Genomic DNA, 18150 nt, shown 5'->3' on the forward strand with positions numbered 1-18150 from the left:
GGTACCTTCCAACTTCTTACTTGCCCTCATCACAATTTTGAATTTTTGATTAGCTTTTACTTTGGCCAGAATTGATGCATTGCATTATTTTTTGATTTTTTGCTAGGGTGTTACAAAAATGCCCCTTCAAACCAACACGTATGCCCCTATGAGGATGACTCAGTCCATAAATTGTATGTTCCATTTTTGCTTTATCAACAACAATGCTTTTTCAAACTTGGCAAATTTAAGATGTGTGAAACTTCAGCTCCCAGAATTCCCCAGCAGTGGATTTCTCTTATCCTGCTGCTCAGAAAATCTCTCTTTAGTTCTAAACTGATTACATGTGAAAGTATTTAAGAAAGTGAGCCTTTTGTAAATCATGTATCCCTATGGGCTCAGAGGTTGTATTCAGCCAGTTTGGACAGGTTCAGGTGAATCAGTAGCTCCGACGATCAGTTGTCCCTGCCTCCCCTCCCCCCATCTTCTCCTTTATTTCCTGTTTTCTAGCTCATTTCAATCATGCAGCACAATTGATTCCCCCCCACACCATGCTATTCTACTGACCATTGCTGATTTGGAAGGTAAGTAGCTGAGCTTCTAAATGCTCCATTTTCAGCGCTGTGGACAAGTGCTTTAGACGCACATGTGAAGCACGCGCTCACCAAACCATTCGTTAAACCAGCAGCATCCCAAGGCTGTATAGGCTGCATTATGATTGTGAACTTGGTGGGGAATTATGGGAATTGAAACCTTTAAAATGTTTCCAAGTTTGAAAAACACTGAACTTTATATGGCCTTTTCTACCCTATCCTGAAGATATATATTTATATAAATATGAATATGAATATGAATATGAATATAAATATAAATATTTATGTTGTATTTGTATATATATTCTGTTTCTATTTATAGATGTTCTAATATGCTCATGTATATAATAAACACTGATTTGGTTTAAACCAGGGGTGAAATTCAGCAGGTTCTGACAGGTTCTGGAGAACCAGTAGCAGAAATTTTGAGTATTTCAGACAATTGGCAAAAACTACCTCTGGCTGGCTCCAGAGTGGGGTGAGAATGGAGATTTTGCAATATCTTTCCCCTGCCATGCCTACGAAGCCACACCCACAGAACTGGTAGTTTAAAAAATTGAATTTTACCAGTGGTTTAAACCCCACTACAACAGCAAACTACCCTATTGAAGTGAAGATATTTCCACCCTTCCTAGTTCAAAGAAAGGCTATCTCCAGTCTAGCATACACTAAGATATATTACTTACAAATGGAAACTCTCTTTATCTCAATAAATCTGGGTACGTTTACTGTCAAATAAAGTTTTAATCATTCACAGTCAATTGATTATATAAAAAGTACAGAGTACAATCCCCTATGTTGATCTTTCCAGATAAAACAGAAAGAAGATAACATAAGAAAAGTCTCAGTTTATCACTTGGGGATGGTGGCAGCAATATTTTAAAGAATATTTATTAATGTGTAGATTAAGATTATCCAGTCCTGACCAAATAAACTAGATTTCACTATTTCCCGCAAAAAAACAACAACTCAGCTTTGGAAAGTTCCTAGTGATGGTTTGGCAAAGAAAGAACCCTCACCAAAGATGTAATGCAGGGACTGAAATGAATGCTGTTTTAGCACAGTGCTAAATGTGCAGTACATAGTTCAGAGCAGGTAGAAGAGATTACTGGAGAAAACTTGCTTGTAAATAACTAAATGAATGTATTGATAACTATTGTGTCTCATGCTAAAAAGAGAGACTAACTACACTATACATTAGTATAACGTATGATAATATAATACATTTTCTTTCTTTGATAGTTAACTCAATATTCTCTTTGCTGCATTTCCCAGTATATATGCAGAAGCATTTCAGACTGTCAGTTTTCAGATCATTACAGTAAAGTGGAAAATTGGAATCGTATATTTGATGTTTTTTACGTAACAAGTGTGCTTTATTCTGGTATGCAGATTTTTGAGGGACTTTCATAGTGGAAAATTTTCTAAATGTTTTTGTTACCAGTTTATACTACTGTATATACTCGAGTATAAGCCTAGTTTTTCAGCCCACTTTTTGGGCTGAAAAAAGCCGCCTCGGCTTATACTCGAGTCAGTGAAAAATTTGCCCGAAATGGAGGAGAAAAAGGGGCGGGGCCATGCCGCTGGGTGACACTCGTGAATGGCCCAGTGCCCCTGTGAGTTTCCCCTCCCTCTGTGTCAGTTTGCCGCGCAGCGCGCACCGCACCATCCCCCCTCCTCACGTTCTAATGTAATGCAGGGCTGTCTTACGATTCCCCTTCCTCCCCCTCCTGCCGCTCTGCAACGATGTCCCACCTCCTCCTTGTTATGGCAAGCAGCCACATAGCGATGTCCCACCTCCTCTGGTACAGTGATCCAATGATAGGAATCACTGTGCCGTGTGTCATAGGAGGCGGGACATCGCTCCCGCGGCTGCACGGGACATCATCATCACAGCGGGACATCAGCATCATGAGGTGAGTGAAGTATTTCATTGAATACACCGCTAGTTTACTGTTTTTCTTTGAAATAAATATTCAAAAACATTATTGGTATCTATTTTTATTTTTGAAATTTACCGGTAGCTGCTGCATTTCCCACCCTAGGCTTATACTCGAGTCAATAACTTTTCCAGTTTTTTGTGGTAAAATTAGGTGCCTCGGCTTATATTCGGGTCGGCCTATACTCGAGTATATACGGTATTCCAAACTCAATGTTTCTTTTCTATGTAGAATTTTCTGCTTGCTGGCCTGTAACATTAATTTAAGCTATTTAGTTTTCACAGTTGAGTTTGCCAACTCAAATTCTTGTGTCAACGATAAATACATTGCAAAATGTATAACTTCTTACTGTTGCAATAGTTTTAACATGCTGTTTTCTTTTTAGATCATAGCTGAACTTAAGACAACAGTTTCCTCTCTGACAGAGGAAAGCAACCAGCGGCAACTTGCTGGAGAAAGGCGTCTGCAAGATGTTTTACAAAAGTTTGAAGATGAGAAGCAGCAGCTGATTAGAAATAATGACACAGCAATCAAGGTAATCTGGGGCTTTGAGTCAATTATGCTGCCAGCTGTTTGAGTATAATTAAAGTTTTTAAAATATTGACTGTGGCCTTAAAAATATATGTTGAAGTCATGCTTTTATAGAACTCAGCATTTCTTTTTCTCTAGAAATTTCATATAAAATATGCTTTTTATTTCTGTTGTGTTTTAGATGCATTGTGAATGCTAAAAATACCAGTGAATGAAAATTTCTAAATGCATGGTTAATTGAAAAATTGAACAATATCTACCATTTGCCTCCTTTGTGTGATTTAACAAAATTCATTGACATTTTCCTTAAACACATGCTTAATATATGGTTCATTTCCAGTTTGAAATATTCAGCATGTTAAAAGTTACATTTTTGTGCTTCCTTACCTAACTCCATAGATATGAATAGAAAGAGCTAGAATAAATAAGGGATTTCAGCCTTGTATTAGAGTTGGACTCTGACTGGGTCTTCTTGAAGTATCTGGGACATTTGATTTGGCTGTGTTAAGTAGGAATTTGATCTAGTGATCTTTGAAAAAATGAATAGATTTTACGAGCTCTATAACTATGTCCTCCTATGCTAATTGGCTCCATGTCCCTGACATGTAGTTCGGTCCAAGTGATGGTGACTTCATTCTTGGTTGAGGATCTTTGATTAACTTGGATTTTGTACTTAGTTTGGGATTAATAATTATATCCATCCATGACTGTTCCATGTGTCAGGAATTTTCTGTCCCACCGTATCTACTCTAACTGAAGTGGGGCCTATTCGATTGGCAACTAGTGGACCCAACTGGATTTCAGAAGTAGATTGGATTTTACCCCAAAGCTCTGGTGCATGGATTGGTGGAGGTCTTGACCATTGCTTGTAATGAACAAGTGATAAATACCTGGATTGGGTCACACCAGTGCGGACTCTTTTTTTTTTAATGGATCATATAGAATAGGGATGTGAAACTTGTGGCATATCATCACAAGTTTTCCTCTGTTCACTAAACTGGGTGTGGGTGTTGTCAGCGCATGATGAATCCAGCCCACAGGCCACAAATTTGAGGGGGCAGATCTGGCATGTATTACTGAGACCTGGCTGGCCCATGAGGGAGGAGTCCCCTGCTCGGAAATGTGCCCAGAAGGGTTTCAGGTGCTGCACCAACTACGACAACAGAGAAGGGGTGGGGGAGTAGCAGTTGTTATCCGGAAATCATTAGCACCTTGTGGGATCCCTGCTCCGGAGACTGTTGTGTGTGAGTCCCTTCTGGTGAAGCTGGACCTCGGGGGTCAAGTGGTCCTGTTGTTAATGTAACTACCTCCCAGCTGCATTACAACAGCCCTGCCTTCACTCCTAGAGTCAGTAGCTGGACTGGCGGTTGAGTTCCCCAGACTTATTGTACTGGGGGACTTTAATCTGCCATCTCTCGGCGAACGCTCTGATGGGGCGCAGGAGTTCATGGCTTCCATGAGAGCCATGGACTTGACCCAGGTAATTCAAGGTCCGACTCATACAGCGGGACACACTCTTGACCTCGTGTTTCTCTCAGAGCAGTGGAGATGTGATCTGGAACTGAAGGGCATAAAGACCTTGCCCTTGTCATGGTCAGATCACTTTCTACTGATGCTTGATTTTCAGAAACTACTCCCCCACTGGAGGAAGGTGGAACCGATTAAATGGTTCCGCCCCAGGCGCCTGATGGATCCTTTGAGATTTCAGACAGAGCTTGGGGAAATACCCGACTCCCTTGCCCACAATCCTACAGAGTCCTTGGTCACTGCTTGGAACAGAGCGGTGGCTGGGGCTGTTGTTCGGATTGCGCCTTTGTGGCCTCTCTGCGGCAGTGGATCCAGGAGGGCCCCTTGGTTCACTGAGGAACTCCGGGAGATGAAGCGCCAAAAGAGACGCCTAGAGCGACGCTGGAGGGCCAGTAAATCCAAATCTGACCGAACACAATTAAGAGCCTTTATCAGGACTTATCTAGTGGCGATTCGGGCGGCAAAATGTGCTCATTTCTCCGCTCTCATTGCGTCCTCAGAATCCCACCCGGCCGCCCTGTTTAGGATAACCCGCTCCTTCCTGAAAGGGAGGGATGCGGGTGAACCCTTGCAGGGAAGAGCCGAGGAATTTGTTCAATTTCTGTCAGATAAAGTCGCTCAGATTCGGATGGACCTGGACTCCACTTGGGCAGTACCTGCAGAGATGCCGAGAGTGGGCCTTGATCGGATTTCCTGGAGCGAGTTCCAGCCTGTTACTCCTGAGGAGGTGGACAAGGCCATGGGAGCTGTGAGTGCCTCCACCTGTCTACTGGACCCATGTCCCCCCTGGCTGGTTTCAACCAGCAGGGAGGTTACACGAGGCTGGCTCCAGAGGATTGTTAATACCTCTCTTCAGGAGGGATCTTTCCCACTGCCCCGAAAGGATGCAGTGATAAGACCCCTCCTTAAGAAGCCTTCTCTGGATCCAGCTATCTTTAAAAATTACTGTCCAGTCTCCAACCTCTTTTTTGTTGGGAAGGTTGTTGAGAAAGTGGTGGCCTTTCAGCTCCGACGGACCTTGGATGAAGCAGATTATCTGGATCCCTTTCAGTCGGGTTTCAGGCCTGGTTACTCCACTGAAACTGCTTTGGTCGCACTGACAGATGATCTCTGGCGAGCCAGGGATAGAGGACCTTCCTCTATCCTGGTGCTTCTTGACCTCTCAGCGGCCTTCGATACCATCGACCATGGTATCCTTCTGCGATGACGGGGAGAGGTGGGAGTGGGAGGCACCGTTCTATGGTGGTTCTCCTCTTACCTCTCAGATAAGTCGCAGTCGGTGTTGGTTGGAGGGCAGAGGTCGACCCCTAGGCCCCTAAAGTATGGGCCTCAGGGCTCGGTCCTGTCCCCCCTCCTATTTAACATCTACATGAAGCCGCTGGGTGAGATCATTCGTCGGCACGGGATCAGATACCACCAATATGCGGATGATACCCAGCTGTATCTGTCCACCCCGTGCCAACTCAGCGAAGCGGTAGAAGTGATGTGCCAGTGCCTGGAGGCTGTCAGGGTCTGGATGGGAGTAAACAAGCTGGCACTCAATCCCGACAAGACCGAGTGGCTATTGATGTTGCCCCCCAAGAATGGACCAGATATTCCATCTCTTAGCCTGGGGGGAGAAACTCTTCACCCCTTAGAGAGGGTCCACAACTTGGGTGTCCTCCTGGATTCTCAGCTGACATTAGAATACCACCTGTCGGCTGTGACTAGGGGGGCTTTTGCCCAGGTTTGCCTGGTGCACCAGTTGCGGCCCTACCTGGACCGGGAGGCACTTCAAATGGTCACTCATGCTCTCGTCACCTCTAGGCTTGATTACTGCAATGCACTTTACTTGGGGCTGTCCCTAAAGAGTGTTCGGAGACTACAATTGGTCCTGAATGCGGCCGCGCGAGCGATATCAGGTGTACCTAGGTACACCCATGTTACACCTATCCTCTGCGAGCTGCACTGGCTTCCCATCGGTCTCCGAACGCGCTTCAAGGTGCTAGTCGTTACCTTTAAAGCCCTACAAGGCTTGAGACCTGGATATCTGCGGGACCGCCTCCTGCCACATACCTCCCAACGATCCATAAGATCCCACAGGCTGGGCCTCCTCCGGGTACCTTCGACTGGGCAATGCCGGTTGGAGACTACTCAGGGGAGGTCTTTCGCTGTAGCTGCCCCGGCCCTGTGGAATGATCTACCTGCAGAGATCCGGACCCTTCCCACTCTCTCGGCCTTCTGGAAAGCCATTAAAACCTGGCTGTTCTGGCAGGCCTGGGGCTGTTGACCCCAAATACGCTCCAGCCCCATTCAGAATGGAGTGCATGATGTGTTGTATTTTATATCTATCTTTCTTCCCTGTATCTTACATTTTTTATTATTATTTTTGTACTGTAAGCCGCCCGGAGTCCTACGGGATTGGGCAGCATATAAATGTTATTAAACTTATAAACTTATGTGCACATGCTTTACGCATATGCGCACCAGGCGCACACTGCATGTGCACTGTTCAATGTAAATTGTTGTGCACGCATGCCCAGAACAATTTACAGTGAACTGCACACACACACAGTCACTAAAATTCAAAATGGTGGCACTCAAGTGGCAGCGAGGGAACTGGTTAAGGGCATGTCAGGCCTGGGTTGCTGCCAGTTCTGCGACCCAGGCCTGAATTCCACAACCGGTTCGGCCGAACTGAGCGGAACCAGCAGCAATCCACCTCTGAGTTGCACCCTTTTCTAGACAGGAGGCATTGCTCACAATCACTCATGCCTTGGTCATTTCTTGGTGGACTATTGCATATATCATTTTATTATTGGGCATTCAATGAGCGCTCTATTGAATATTTCTCTTGCTTGATGCATGGCAGACATTGTACTCTAATCCTATGTAGCATTCAAAATGTTCAAATGTCATAAAGACAAAAATAAAAACTATACTAAGATGAATTGAGGATCTCTGTCCAGTGTTACGAGGGGCCTTCAAGTTATAATAAATATTCACTTTCCTCTCTTCTGTCCTAAATTTCCAGTTTATTCTCACATTGGTCCAGGTTTCTCCAAACTCTCAATACTTTACATTTGTTATCTTCATGTGAAGTTCCTATATTATTGAAGGACCTCAATTTTGCATATGAAAACAAGTTTCATAATCAAAGCGGGATATTTATGACATTCTATAGTTGAAACATTTCAAAATTACATTGTGCTTTAAAATTCAGTTTCTTAATGGTTTGCTGAATAGCTATTGTTGTTGCAGTTAGGCTTAAAGGTTCAGCAAAAGATTGTAAATTGCATAGAATCAGAAATTTTTTGATTGCTTTATTTTTCACTGTTATTTTTCACTGTTCATTGCATTTGGCTTCTAATAACAAATCCTGAAACACTTGTGAGACAAAATCAAAACTTTGATCAATTTCACTGGGTTCAGGCTGGTGTCAAAAATCAGCCAAGAACACACAAAGCTGAGTTGTAGGCAAAAGCATGATCAAGGTCCAGTACAGAAGTCAAGCAAAGGATTCATTATTGGTTGCCAAATTCAGAGCAGTAAGCAGAACAATGTTGTCAGATCCAGACACATGTCAGGGTTTCCAGGATGTCAGGTGAAGCTTAGAGTTGAAGAAAAGCTGTCCAGAATATACTTCAATGTTTGATTGCTTTCAGACAAGAAAGTAAGGACTCCTGGCCCAATTGGTAACATCTTAAAGCTGGTTGCAGAAATTGGACTGCTCAAAAGCAATAATCTATCCCCAAATTAACCATTACTTTTGGAGTGCTCTTCAACAAAATTTGACAGCTTGACTCTTAATATTGATGCTCTTGCTTTCATACAGTTGGAACAATTGCATGGAGAATTCCATCGGTTTTTTACTTACCTTCTGCTCCTCCAACCCTCAGAAGGGAACTAATCTGAGAAATCTATAACTTATTTTATTCCTATCCATTTATAAAATAAGAACATTTCATTTGCAAGCCTACTGTTAACATTATTATTTAAAGCTAATTTATCTTCATAGGAAATCTTTGTCTCTTCTACCTACTTACTAATGGTTGGCTTTTCAAATGTCTATTTGAAATACCACTTGCTTGGTAAATGTTATAGTGCTCTAAATACCTCCTAATTTACATATAAGTTTGTTTGTTTAAAAAAATTCAGTATAAAGCTTTTTAATTGGTTTAGTGGTTGTAATGTATCTAATTCATGAAAGTGTCTGTGTTGGCTATCACAATGTACTCCACAAGCAAACCTTTGTTACTCTTTTTAAAAGCATGTTGAAAAAATGCTGCATGTTTTTGAACTCTTTATAATTGTGTTATAAATATTTTGTTTGTTTGCTTGTGGCTTGTATATCTCAATTCAGAGAGAGGGGGCACCATTGCACTAAAAGTGAAAGGGGACAAATTTTAATATTTGAGCTATTCATTACATGACTTGCATATAATTTGTGAATAGTTTTAGTGTGATCATTTACTTGATCTTAAGTCAAAGGATGAACATTGTCTTTAAACATCTAAGAATTTAAGAATATTGTTTGTGAATATACTTTGCCAGACACATGTCAGAATGATGTAGATTGCAAGGTTCCAGTTTATGACATTAAGCAAGATTATGACACAATCTGTGGTCCAATTGAACCCTTGATACAACAACTTCTTGTCTCTATTTCAACTGGATCATTCAGAGAATCTTTCAGCCTTTGAAGTTGAAATAACAGAGTAAATATGTACATAGAGTCATTGGCTTCTCTGTAATGGCATCTGGAAGTCAACATTTCTAATAAAAGAATCTTCATTTCAGAGTCAGTTCCTTATAACACCTCGTTGACAGTATAAACAATCATTTTGTGCCCTCCATTAAAGTATACCAGTTTAATATTGTTGACCCCACAACAATATTAAGTGAAATTTAATGGTGGGTATAGTTCAACTATCAACAATAAAGGAACAATAAACTTTAATGGTGACTATGGATTGACCATCAGCCGTAAAGGAGCAAGCAGTCAAGAAATATGCCACGAACTATCATCTCAAAATTATACCGCTAGAATTTGAAAGTGCAGTGTTAGTTTTTAGCGGTACATTTAAAAAATAACAATCAAGGGCACAAGCAACTAAGCGATAACAATTAAGTGTTAAGCTTTTTTTAGATGTAATACATGTATTTTATATGAAAATATCTGAACTAAAGTAAACTAAAACAATGAGCCTCCCTCTTTCCAGAAACATCAGGTCATCCTCAAACTTCTTGAAGTCCTCCAAGACTTTTTGAAAAAGAGCTCCCAGCAACAAAATGTTTTCAACCTCAGTTCTTTCAGTGGATTTCAGATGACATTGACTTTCTAGGATTTGAGGTAGGAAAAGGACAGGGCTAGAAGATGGGATTTTTAATGTAGAAATGAGAGGATGCTTTAAAAGACGTCTACACTGATACCTCAAAATGTCAGCTGGCTCTTCAGGGAATAGAATTGGTCTTCAAACATCTCCCATATGTCTACATATTATCAATGCCACTCTTAATCATTATTCAACCAATTGCATTGTTTCATGATTATTTTATTTTTTGAAAACTTGTGCCTAAAAAGGACCAACTTTGAAATAGTAGGCATTTCTTTTTTATTTAATGTCAGACATTGAGGCTTTGTCAAACAAAGCTTTTTATGTCTTCCATAAGGGAGATAATGCCTGGCTCTTTTTTTCATACTCATCAAGCAAGCTTCTTTTACCCATCACAAAATGTGTTTCATTTTCTCCTGGGCTATTTTTACTCTTGAGCAGAAGATGCTTATGCTATGCGAGGTGTTCTGCCCAGATTGTTCTGGAATATTATGACTTTCATTAAAACATCTCTGCGAAGGTATGTGTCAAACCCCTGCCATTTCCAGATGCCTGACAAATGTGTATTAGCCTTTCAGTTATTAGACATGTTGCATATCACATAATCACTGCCTCTGTGTAACTAGAACTTGATGAGGTTACTCTTTGGAGGATGCAGAGAACACATTTGTGTAGGTATCCACGTAGTTTTTATAAATATACCATAAATATCCATATCTGGCTAAAAGGAGCATTTGGCAAGAGAGTGAGACAAGCAGTGCTGCCAACTTGGACTGTGGCTGCATTTATACAACCTAGCTGTGACAATTGCTTTCCTGCACTTCAAGAAAAAAAAAGGGGGGGGGGTTGTAAATGCTTATTCTTAGAAGAGGCAAGGATAAGCAGTAATGGCATTCTATTTTTGGTAAATCATAACAATTCAGAAAACTGGAACTCACTGAGATACCCTATTTGCAGTCATTTCCTCCCTTTTCCTCTGAGTATTTTTTAAGGAAATGTATTTTAGATATAAGTGATGGGTTGCCTTAGGTTGCCAAGCAGAGGCTAGGTAGTTAAGCATCTACCGGTAACCTAGCAACTTGACTTTAAGGATCCTTTCCCCCCTCCTGCATATCATATAATCTCTGAGTTTCTGAAAAAAATACTTATTATTTATTTGCATTCTAAAACTGAACAATATGATATTCTTTTCTTTTTTAAAATTTGCTATAATTTTGTATCAGCAACCATTGAATTGTATCACATTTTAGATAATTTTAGGTCAGTTAAAACAATGTAATTTTTTAAATTTAATATTCTATTTCTAAAACACAATTGTTTAAACAAAGTCACCAATTTAACTTAAATGTTCATGAAAACTTAATAATTAAGCTGACCTTTCCGAAATGTTAAGCTATAAATTTACTAGTTCAGGCTTCTATCAATATATTTCAGTAAACATAACCTCTAATATCAAAGGAGAGTATATTTCATTGAGTTGCTACTTCCACTTGCTTTAATAGGCAGGGCCAAACTTATGTACAATGTAGCTATAGGAAAAAGGGTAACTTCTGATTCTAGTCCTGTCCAGTTTTAATGTGAAAGCTATAAATAGACACTCCTCTACTTTTTATAGTCTTATATCCTTATGTGATAGGTATAAGAAACGAGTCTTTCTTGACGTGATAGCAGTATTCCAGTATTTGAGAGGCTGCCACAAAGAAGAGGGGGTCAAGTTATTCTATAAAGCACCAGAGTGCAGGACAAGAAACAATGGATGAAAACTAATCAAATAGAGACGCAACTTGAAATTAAGGAGAAACTTCCTAACAGTGAGGACAATTAACCAGTGGAACAGCTTGCCTTCAGAAATTGTGGGTGCTTCATCACTGGAGGTTTTTAAGGAAAGATTAAACAATTACTTATCTGAAATGGTATAGGTTTTCCTGCTTGAGCAGGGGCTGAACTAGAAGACCTCCAAGGTCCCTTCCAGCTCTTCTATCCTTTCTAGGGTACAAAAGCTATCCATTGCCTGGTCAGATACATAAACCAAGCTGCGGTAAATGCTATGACTTAATGAAAATGGTAAAACAAGATTTTATTTTGCCCATCAAAGAAACAGCCATTTGTTTATCCTTGGGTGACCACTGCGATAGTTCCCTATAAAATAGCCTGACATGTGTCTCAAAAGATGGGCGCCAACTGTGTCTGCAGGATTGCTTGGGGAATCTAGACTATGTAGTCTATGGTAGTACTGTTGTAGTGGTATGTGAAAAAGAACCTGGGAGATGGGATGAAGAAATGCCTAAGGAGCAGTCAGATAAGAGAGAGCTTAGCCCACAGCTGCAAGATAGATGCAGAAAGAAAGAAGATTTAGAAAGGATCCTCCCTAACTTCTCAGGTTGTAAAGGAGATAGTGGGAGATTTGTACTTTCAGACTTGCAAGATTCTGTTAATGCAGCTTTACAGTAAAATAGCTCATCTACTTGTGTTTCATGTTTGGACTACCTGGGGAGGCTGACATCTGTCCTAGAGTAGGGATGGTTTATCTGGTCTTGGTTAGGTTTGAACCTATTATATATAATTCCCAAATCCTGGACAATCAGACTCTGGGTGCAACTGGTCGATTGGGAGAATCTAAATCCTGTTCAATTGTGAGGAACCATTCTTGGCTGAAAGATTTCATTGCATAGTTACGTCTCTCTCTGCAGTTCACATTTGAGATTTTCACATAATGGCAGTTGGATTCAATTGTTAGAATCTAGAGCTGGAAGAAAGGAATCTTCCCCTGAACATTTTTGCCCAATTATATAAATATTACTAGAGAATAATTTGCATTTCTGGTCAATTATGAAATCAGTCCATCTTTTCACAGTCTACCAACTTAAGGGCAGTAGGGTCTACCATGTAATCCTCTGGATTCTATTGATAATTGCAGTCATGCATAGAGAATGCAACAAACAGGCAATTCCATTTGGTACTTCTACTCTCAGAGATCTTAATGTTAAAACTTAGTAATTTTTTTCAGCAAACAATCCTCTTCTATTTCTGTTTCAGGATCTTTTGTTCCAAGGTTGGCTAATAGTTTGTATGATATCATATACATCATCATAATATATCATTTAGACTTTGTAAGGCTTAAGGTTATTTACAGTCAAATCAAAATCAAACAGATAAAAACTGTCCCATTCAAAAACTATGATAGCCCTTCCTCATCAGTATTCAAACATCCTGTAGAAAGTAAGTAATCAGTGACTTCTTGAAAGCCAAGTACTTGACTTATTCTGCATTTTTCAAAGCAAGATATTCCAGAGTGTGAGGACAGCCAATAAGAGGCTTGTGGAAAAGTTCCCACTATTCTCCCTTCAAGACAGTAAGGACAATTGGAGCATCGGTGAAACTGAAAAGGCTTCCCTGGCCTCTAACTGCTGTTTTAGCAAAACCTTCTCTAGTCTCCTCTAAGGTGACTATGACCCTATCCAGGTTCAACATTGGAAATGGAATTGAGCTAGATTGATGATCAATAAATAGTAGCTCCGTCTTACACAGAATTATTCTGAGTTTGTTTTGATCCATGCCCTCCCCAATTGCAGGGACAGAGACAGGAGTTCGACAATGTCTTTGGTCCATGGAAAGGTAGGGATCTATAGCTGGCTATTGTCAGCATATTGATTATAACTCATATAATCTTTGAACATGAACTGTGAAGCTGGTGGAAGGAGAACATACCACTAAAAAACCCCAAACTATTTCCAGATTGATTTGGTTGAGAACTTCATTTTATTTTAACATTCTTTGTTTTCTAAAATTATTATTCAACTTTTTCAGCTGAAAATAGTATTTGAAAATACAGCATTTTATGAAACAGTTCACACTAAAAAAAATGTCTTCAAATGTTTGGCCAGTTGGGCAACTATGAAAAGGTTGAGTCTAAGCACTTTATAATACATAACATTTTTATGAAACAAAGAACTCATTTTCCCATAACTGGCTTTGCTCAGTGCTATTTCTCTTGGCTTTTCATATCTCAGCACACTAAAAAACCATACATGACAAACATCAAAATTACACATTAGAAATCTTACACCTGGCAGGTTTTTGTACTTATCTGGCCATTTTGGTATAGTGGCTAAGGCATCAGACTAGAAATCAGGAGAGAGTGAGTTCTAGTCTGGCCTTAGGCACAGAGGCAGTTGGGTGACCTTGAGCCAGTCACTTTTTCTCAGCCCTAGGAAGGAGACAATGGCAAACCGTGCCAGGAAAACTACAGGAACCTGTCCAAGCAGTTTCTGAGAATGAGATATGATTGAACATAAGAAGTAAAAGATTGTTATTGGATTGTGGTTTTACTTGTATCTTTGATTGTGCTTTAAAATGGGGTTTTTACTTTCAATTAAATTCTAGTTTATCTTGTGCAGTAGTACTTAATCTATATCCAAGTCAAATGAGCTAAAAATAATTTGGAGAGGGAGGCAAAGTTTAATGAGTATGGAACATCTTTGAAAGCTCTTTTGGAGATTTTGTTGGTTTCAGAATACAGTCTAAAATGAGATCCCAGGAATCCATTTCATAAGGCTGGGTTACTTTATGGAAGATTCCACATTCAAAAGTTTGGGGCTTCACAGAAAGGGCTTTGAAAAAATCTGTCTCTGCCTTTTCCAATTCCAAGTATTGCAGAAGTAACACAGGCTTTCCAGTTGTCAGTCTTTGTTCTGCTTCCAGAGACTCTTTGGAATTGTGCCTGTCTTCCTTTTCTGTTATGGAACAGTGTTGACTTGGAGTTTTTTCCAGCACTGTAGGAGGAAACACAATATTAACAAATTTCATTCAACTGCAAAAATTTATGGGAGCTTTATGGCATTTTTAGAAGAGCAGAAGAATGTTTACCTCTTTGTAGCAAAATTAATAACATCTAGTTTTCACAGCTTGCTGCAGTAATGCAAATGTTACATTTGAGACATTAGCGCAGATTTTAAAGTGAAACGAATGATAATTTTTCAATGATGATAATAAGATAGGGTATGAATCCAATAAATTTAAAAAAACCACAGTTCTGCTAGAATCCCAGAATGTTAAACTTGGGAAAAACTAGGGACAGTTTGAAGATACAATGAAAAGTGACACTGCTAAGGAACTGGTTTCTGAAACCAATTTTAAAATTACCAGTTATCCCATTTGCTTCTGATAATATTGGTTTTAAGTTTTAAAGTACTGTGACTAGCAAATATGTCCATGCCAAATAGCATTTTACCATTGTAAATGAGCCAATCTTGGCGCTCTCAAAAGCAAATGAGCAGACTGCATTCCCGAAAGTGACAGTAGGGCAAAAATATGAATTATAATTACAACGGTTTTAGGGTAGGAACTATCCCTTTTCTCAGAGTCTCTGATATTCAACTCCTACATAAAAATAGTAGTCATGAAGTCTTTCATAAAACACACAATTTATTTATATAATTCACTCTCTTTAAACATAATACTATCAGCTACATGGATATCTTTAAAAGGCAGGGACATGCAATCCGGGGAGACAGGGGAGGCAGAGCCTCACCACTGTCATTATGAAAAGAAAAAAAATGTAAAAGGAAAAAGGCAAGAGCTGAAGGCTGAGCTAGTTGCTGCCAGAGTCACCGTGGATGACTCTGCTTAATTGTTTAAAAAAACCTCTAAAAATGTGCCCTCTACAGGAGGAAGCAGAAGAACAATGTGCCTCATCTAGTCTGACTTTGGGCGTTTTATGATCACTCAAGCAGAGTTAAGCAAGGGTTAAAAGCCTAAAAATTCCTGATATAGGTGAGGCACGTCGTTATCCTGCCGCCTCCTGTAGAGGGCGCTTTTTTAGAGGCTTTTTTAAACAGTTAAGCAGAGTTATCCACGGTTGGAAGAGATACAGTTAAATGATTGCAAGAATGGAAAAGAGTATGCTGTTGACTATTAAAAAAAATTCTTGCATCTGGACCTTCTCTTATCAGGTCCCTTTCCTAACTATACTTTTTATTAAACAAACAACTTCTAACTTTAGGGCCAGGTTAAGTATCACAGCTTTTATTATTTGCAAATGTAGGTCTGTGCTATCATCTGTGAAACTTGAAGCTTTTAGCGGGTTGCTTCAATCCATTATTAGTAGTTCTAATCTACACAGATCAGTAATAAATCTATCTGGGAGAAGAGAGTAAAATGATTGAGGGTTGAAAGGCTGTAAAATTGGAGAATACAGGTAATCTGCATTGCTTTTTAACAGCTCTCCTTCCAGTGTGTATATTAATGGTGCAGTTTTTTATTTAAATAAATGTTGGCCATCCTTATGCATAAGTGTACAAGACCTGTCAAAGAAGGAAATTAAGAGTTGTTGCATTTTCACTGTGTACATTTGAAGTTCAGAAAATAAGTTTATCTTTCAAAGGCAGACAATTCTTTCAAAGATGCATCTGATATTTTTATGTGAGTAAACTTTTATAATTCATAGGTAGGCAATATGGTGATCATGGACACCATTGGGCATATCAACACAAACACGATTTGAAGGTTAAAAACACCATATTACCAATTTTATTTTAATAGAGCCTTATTTTGTAAAAAGCCACAATTATCATTCCCTATGTTCTGTATGCACTATCTTCCTATGTCATACTGGGCTCTCCCCAAATCTTTGGGGAATTTAGTTAAAGAACTCAGGTTAACATAATTAGTGGTAACCTCAGCCTGTCTATTTAATTATTTTTGTATAATTACGATGAACAGAAAGTGCATTGCTAAATCATTTAAATAAATAAATCTTTCATAAAAATGTATATTTATATAAAATTCAGAAGAAGGTACCTTGGTTTGCCCCATGAATGAGATAAAACTCTAAATATTTCATTCTGCCCTAGAATTAATTGCTACAATTCAATAACTTCTTTTTTAATTGAAATCCATTTTGAGAAAATATGCTATTGCACCCTGCAAAACAAACAAGATAGTTTAAGATAACTTTTAAGGGAAGATTTTTGTTTCTAATCTTGACATATTTTATATTTGTTTTGAACTCAAATACTCAATAATGAATATCATTGTATATCAGTTTAAAATGGCCACATCAAATACTGCTGCTTGTTAGTTCTTTAATGGTCCGTTTTCGTGTTCCATGTAACTGTTTGCATTTTCCAAATCATTTTCATGTTCTATTTCTGATTCTTATATCCATGGTATTCATGAAGAGAATAAATATTGTCCTTCTTTTTGTATCTAGAGACCTCAACCTTCAAAAAGCTTCAAACATGTGTTAACGAATATTGGCCTCAGTATTTCTTTCATTATGTTTTAGAAAACAGAAAAACAAATTAGGCATGAATCAATAAATATGTTGCCAAATACAGAATACATGGTATCAGTCTAGAATAGTTCTATATTCCAAAGTAGCTTTTTTTTAATGCAAAAAAAAAAAATCCATTTCCTTTAGCTGTAGTAAAAATGTAAATCTGGCCTTAGAACTATACTTAGATTTGTTGTGGTTTTCTTTTTAAAATTAATATAATTCATGTCATTTCAATTCCCCTGAGTTAAAACAGCAATTACTGGAGCCAGTGTAATAATTTTAACAGTATCAGCAGGTTCTAATTGTCTGCATACCTAGTGACATTTTTTACTACTAGTCTCTATCCAGCCTGAGTGTTTAGCTCACATCTGATATTATGTGCTTCCTTTGTTCCACTGTAATGCTGGATAGTAATTGACCACATTTAGTGAAAAGATTGGAAGCCAGAAAAGAACACAAGGAAATGAAGGTGATTGATGTTTTGAGATTTCAGTATAGTTTGAATTACTGATGCACTATTTTTGAATAGTTGGGTTGCCTTCCATGTCTTCATGTCTCCTTTCTTTGCCCTTCTGTTTCCTGCCTAATCCTCATAAACAATTTAATATAATCCTAATTTGCATCTGAAGTTTGTAATGATGCAATCTTGGTGATACCAGTTCATTTTTATTAGAGAATCCAAACCATCACTTTGTGTTGCTACATTTTTATCGTCTGCTTCTTAAATTATTTTTTCAAAATGGACTTCAATTAAAAAATTGGAGCAATTAATTATAGGGCAGAATGTAGTTTTACTCTCGAACTCTGCTGAATGAAGTCCCATGTGTTTTTGAAGTCAGATTTTGAGATACAAATGCTCATAAACTGTCACACAATTCCATTTTTTCTTTCATTGCCACTAGTATCTCTATAAAAAGGCAAAAAAAATCCTCTCCTTTTTTTGGACAGGGAAGTTATGTAATAGTTTGAAAGGACTGACATTCTATGAT

The 18150-nt window shown here is 38.9% G+C and overlaps 1 protein-coding gene across 4 annotated transcripts in view; it reads left to right on the forward strand.

Moving 5' to 3' along the window:
* CEP112 (centrosomal protein 112) overlaps positions 1–18150 on the forward strand; it is a 277780-nt gene that overhangs the window by 204255 nt on the left and 55375 nt on the right. For all 4 annotated transcript variants that reach the window (XM_032211002.1, XM_032211004.1, XM_032211003.1 and 1 more), the window contains one exon: positions 2898–3047. In XM_032211002.1, the coding sequence (XP_032066893.1) occupies positions 2898–3047 (150 nt within the window). The remainder of the gene's footprint in view (positions 1–2897; positions 3048–18150) is intronic.

Source organism: Thamnophis elegans, chromosome 2 (genome assembly GCF_009769535.1).
Source record: "Thamnophis elegans isolate rThaEle1 chromosome 2, rThaEle1.pri, whole genome shotgun sequence".
NCBI classification, from domain to species: Eukaryota; Metazoa; Chordata; class Lepidosauria; order Squamata; family Colubridae; genus Thamnophis; species Thamnophis elegans.